General features: G+C 29.5%; 1 protein-coding gene across 1 annotated transcript; it reads left to right on the top strand.

Moving 5' to 3' along the window:
- Window positions 1-2,284: 2,284 nt before the first annotated feature.
- LOC111304026 (uncharacterized) lies at window positions 2,285-3,126 on the top strand. Its single transcript, XM_022900553.2, has one exon. The coding sequence runs from the start codon at window positions 2,455-2,457 to the stop codon at window positions 2,818-2,820; it is 366 nt and encodes a 121-aa protein (XP_022756288.1). The 5' UTR covers window positions 2,285-2,454; the 3' UTR covers window positions 2,821-3,126.
- Window positions 3,127-5,665: the final 2,539 nt, after the last annotated feature.

The raw sequence follows: 5,665 nt of genomic DNA, 5'->3' as shown, positions 1-5,665 counted from the left end.
TATATAACCTTCTCATTTGTCCAACTAAGCAGCACGCTAGCTTAAATAATGTCATGTCATTCAAACAAACCTATCAACAAAATTTAACTGACATGTTCGTTAAAATGCCATGGCATTGCTTTTATCAAATTACCCTGACCTGCCACTTGTCTCTTTCGGATTGATCAATTATTTGTTATTTTAAATGACTTATTATGAACTAATAATGCTAATCATATATAAAGCCCATGCTTAAGCGGGGTGGCATTTTTATTTGGATACCGGGGGCCTATCTTCCATTGGGCATTAAATAAGTTTGTTTTCCTTCGTATTGTGGGCACCACCTAGATTTAGGGTAGTGGGTCGATTGTTTGATAAAAGTGAAATAGAATCTAGTATTAGATTGTGTCTTAAATTAGAAATGTGAAATAGGAAGAAAAAACCACTTATATGAGAGCAATGTGTTATTTTCCCTTGTTGCAAATTAAAATCTTGATTTTCTAATTCTAAAACTACGAAATCACAGTTACTCCGCGTATATTTGTACATTCTATCTTGAGCGGAATAAACATTAGTATATAATAAGTACAATTAAATTAATATTAAAAAGAAACAAAAATTAAATTAAATTATGGAATATATACAATTAGAAATATACGATCATGTTGACTGAAATTTAGATCAATTAATCTGATATTGAAATTGATGTTTGGAAATTATAAATTTAAAATATATATATGAAAAATGTTTTTTTTTACTCATATAAATATAAAATTAAAAGAATTCAATAACAGATTAAAAATTTTAAAAATGCGATTAAAGTGTTCCTTTCATTATTTTAGATTTGTGAATTCATCATATGGATAAAGTTAGACAAAGTAGCAGTGAGAGATGGACCACAATCTTCGGAATATGCAAACAACTTTTACCAATAACATGCTCCCCTTCTACTTTTTCCCTTCAATAAACTCTTGCTTTTTCCTTTTTCACCTTTATTCTTCTCATCTTTCCAGATCCAGTCCATGGTCGGTTGTAGGTGGCAGCTTTCTATTGGTCCACACCTTTGCAGCTGCAAATCTCAACCATTAAAAGAAATGATAATTCTCACCGTCATTCTTGGAAGTGTCCTCGTTCCACCATATTCATCGTCAAAAAGGAAGACTCCTTATGATGAAGAAACGATTTAAAGCTAGAGCAATCTATTTACCCAAAAAGAAAATTCCAAAATCAAGAATAAAAAAAAAAAAGGGTGAATAAAGCAAAGAAAATTCATTTCAATCAAACTTTTTTCTTTTTTCTTTTGTCTCAAACAAAATTGGAACTAGTAGCAAAAATAACTAAATGATGCGGGGTAGACCTGTTTCTTCGAACGATGGAATTAAATGGAGCTTTATATTCAAAATATATCGGCTGTGCATTTGTTTATTGATTATTTTATTTATTTTATTTAATTAACCATTGTTTTTTATGTGTAATACTTTAATATAATTATAATTTCTCTCATAGTAATAATTTTATAAAAATATTTCACAAATATTTTTAATTCAAAATAGTAAAACTAATTCATGAACTTCCCAAAAATATATTTCACTTAATTCATTTTTCTAACAGTTTCACATAATTTTAATTTGATTAATAATAGTTTTAAGAAAATGAAAAAAATTTCAAATCAAATCCATCAAATAAAAGTCACATTGTGTTTTAGCTTAACAAAATTATAGACATGTAAATTTGAGAGACGATTTTAATTATAGAATATAAGATATCTGTTACATCGATCATATGTTAAATCGTTTCAATAATTCTAAATTTGGCTCTACCCGTACTGACAGTTGGATACAGAGAATAATCATGGGTCCTGCATGATTCATCCTTTTTTTGAGTGGTCTTTTGTAACTTTTTATAAGAGGGGATCAATTTATATAGTACAAAATTTTTTGGTTTTATATATCTTTTAATTATTAATTTTAATAGATTTAAGAAATGAGATTAAATTATTTTTTTATTTTAATAAAATTAAAAGAATGATAGTAAGGAAAAATGTTAATATCTACAAAATCAATATTTATTTCCATGAATCAAGAGAAAAGAAAGTGTATATAATACTTGATTTGTCCAAATTAATCAGGCAAATAATAATTTGCAACACCACCATATTTATATTGAACATTTGTATAAATTCAGTAGACTAAAATTTGTATTAATTGTTGCAATTCAAATTAAAGTGCTAGAGTTTTATTACCTTTTTTACAAAGAGCACAATTTAAATACTAGCTGATTGCTTTAGACTTAAATCTTTTTTATAAGAAAACAAAAAAATAATAATAAATATCATCTCCAAACTCTCTCCCTATGTAAACCACTTTCTTCTTGCCAACAAACCAGTTGATTCTAGAATTTTTAAACAGTTCCTTCCTTCTCTGCATAAAAACCATATTTCATTCCAGCTTTTTCCCTCTGAAACTGAAAACAAATATGGCTAGATACTACAGATATTCATTCTTAGACTATCTTTCCCCTCCTCCTGTCCACCTATGTTTATTTGTTTTCATCCTCTTCTTTGTACTGGGTTTTTCCTGGTACATAAACTATGAGTCCATGTTTGAGGATTTCATCAACCAGCTCAAATTCTTCCTCATGCTGACCCCGCTTGTTCTGCTTGTTCTGGTTCACTGCTTATCTGGGAGAGTTCCTTTCCTCATTCCATTACCGGAGCAAGATTCACTTCACAGAGCAGGAGGGTCGCCATGGGGGGTTGCACTTGTGCTTGTGTTCCTTCTATATATGATCTCCTATCAGTCTTCTTTTCATGAGCGTTGGTTTCCATTGGTGACTAAATAAGTAATCAATTAACAGATCACATGTACGTAAGGTTGAGGTTCAGCTTGGCTTCTTTTTTGGTACACTAAGACTTGCTCTTGTATCTTTCCAGATTAATCTCTATCTAATATCTGTTGTATTAAGTGAAGTTTTTACTGTAAATCATTTCTCTGGTTATTGTTGGTTGGGGTCACGGATGTTTAATCCATTTTTATTAATAACCAGTTTGTGATTTCTGCTTTGTAGCTTGACAATGAGCTAAAAGGGAATAATATCACAAGGTTGTAAATAGTAAATTTTGAGGTAATTATAAATGCTTAATTCACATTTCACTACAAAGTCCTTTTTTTTTTTTTTTGGGGGGGGGGGGGGGGGGGAGGGGGAGGGGGAGGGGTGGGGTTCATTCTAATTATGTTTTTCGCTTTATTAAAATTTTGAATTTTTAACTAAAGTTAGTAAAGTTAACCTGAGAACAAATCGTTTGTTCAGTACGACCCAATCAGAACTCAAATGGATTTAATTTGAGCAAAAAAGTCAATAACCAGAATATGTATAATAGAAACTAGAAAATGATGTGAATCTGAATTATTAATCCAAAATTATTCTGAGTTTAAGTTGATTTGATTTTTAATATGAAATTATCGAAATCCAAATAAAGTTTTGGAATTAATCATTTTGATGGACTTCTAACTTTCAAGGCATCAACATTCTCGAATCTTTCAAAAGCTTAGGTTACTTCATTCTGGCTCTCTTATTTTTTAGGCATTAGGATTAGCTATAAAGTTGTCAAATTTGCTCTAGACTATCCATTTTAGAGTTTTCACCATAGAGCATCATTCTCTCTTCATTTTTTTGTTTTTTACATCTTTCTTCTCGGTTGTTCCATCATGCAGTTAAGAATTTCACATTATTCAAAATGGCCACATGGTTCAAAAAGGATAATTTTCATAAAGGAAAATTGGTAAAAACTTCATCGGTTATGGTAATTTCTCAAGGAAAATGCTCTTCAGTTAAGTATTTATGCTTGATTAAAATAGACTTTTCACAGCTCGTAACGTAGGCCAGGGTTGGGGTTCTGAAAGAAAAGGACAGATAAACCCAAAGTATGTGTATGGAGGTGATTAAACTAAGGATTATTTTCTATGAAAGGTTTCCTTTGGGACATTTGTCATTTTTTTTTCAAACATCATTATTCCATCATATTATTTATCTTTTTTTATCCTTTTCATTTTCCTTTTTTCTTTTTTTCTTTCTTTTTTACTTGTGATGAAACGAGTTCAAAACCTTTGAAACTCAATTTATTTAACATCTACCCCTCAATAAAAGATATCATATATTATTCTTAAGTTGATCCTTCCTTATCTTTATCCTTTGATGTGAAAGGTGATCCTTGATTAGGGTTCATTTAAAAAGAATTCATTTGGTCTAAAAGGGTAACAAATAGATAGTTTTTATATTTGAGAAGGGATGATGAAATATGGTCATTTGCCATTTTAAACACAATCACTTAAACTAGAGAGCAATTCACTTTTAAAAAAATAGGTTTAAAGAAAGGCTTTTTAAAAATTTTTGGTGATATTTTACTCTTTTGTCTTTTATTCTCAATCCTAGGTATTTTGGTTTTCTCTAACTATTTCCTCTTAGTTTTTGGTTTTTTTTTTTTTACTTTTCTTCTGATTTATTTAAATATCTCAAGTGCATAATGTAACAATGGATATTGTTTTTTTATTTTTTTTATTTTTTTATTATCATTTTCTTCACGCTTGTACAACTCATACACAATTCACGAAAGGTTCTCTATCTTGATCTACCATCTGAAAAAGGTACATATGATGATAGCAATCATGTTGAAAAGGTTTTTAGATTGATCATGTCATCCCACCAAAGAAATAGTTATGGTATAAGTGAGGTTGTTGTCAAGACAATGAGCGGTCTTATTCTTTTGGTTAATATACCCTTCCAAAACATTGAACAATAATCATTTCAGGATTGGAATTTAAACATCATGTATTTGCAGCATTTTGGCAAGGTTTGAGTAAGTGGTTTTATTTTTTAGGAGCAAGCATAATCTTGAAACATATCAAATTACTAACATTAGATCTTTTAAACAAAGGGTTGCATTTGCTAGATTTTCAAGAAATAAAATAACTTTTTTCAAAGTAGTTGTTTCATCGATCATTGCCTAAGAAAATAGTATCCCCTTTTTATATGTCACGATATGATCGTGTGAAGATGAGATTGAAACTTATGCCCCCTTGAAACATCAAGTTCTTGAGTGGTTTTCATCAAGTGGTTTGGGGCAAAAAAGTGTTGTAAAAGTTATTTTCTGAGGTTTATTCCAAATAATGATCACCAATTTTTTTATATTCGTCATAACGAAAAGTAATTGTTTGATCGATCATTGCCTAAGAAAATATTATCCCCTTTTTATATGTCATGGAATGATTGACTGAATATGGGATTAAAACATGTACTTCCTTGAAAGATCAAGTTCTTGAGTGGTTTTTATCAATTGGTTTAGGGCATGAGAGTGTTTGTAAAAGGCATTTTTTAAGGTTCATTCCAAATAGTGATCACCAATTCTTTGAGATTCATCATGACGTATTTGAAAATCATTTTCTTTTTTGCTTCTCATTTTTCCTTGATATGGAAAGTATGTTATATGGGTTTTATTTTCAAACAATTGCTTTAAATAAATAAAAATAAAGCAAAAGCAAAAATATAAAATATAAAACACTCATTCAAAAATCTAACAATATTAATTCCATGCAACAGATACAATTTAGCAATATCATGTGCAAACCATACATATGTACACCAAATAAAACTCCAAAAACTTAATACTTGCCCTTCATTGTCTAAAACT

The sequence above is a fragment of the Durio zibethinus genome, chromosome 13, assembly GCF_047325235.1.
Source record: "Durio zibethinus cultivar Kanyao isolate XHJ-2024 chromosome 13, ASM4732523v1, whole genome shotgun sequence".
Lineage (NCBI taxonomy): Eukaryota > Viridiplantae > Streptophyta > Magnoliopsida > Malvales > Malvaceae > Durio > Durio zibethinus.
Note: the sequence above shows the minus strand (reverse complement) of the source record. Positions and strands in the feature narration are given on the sequence as shown.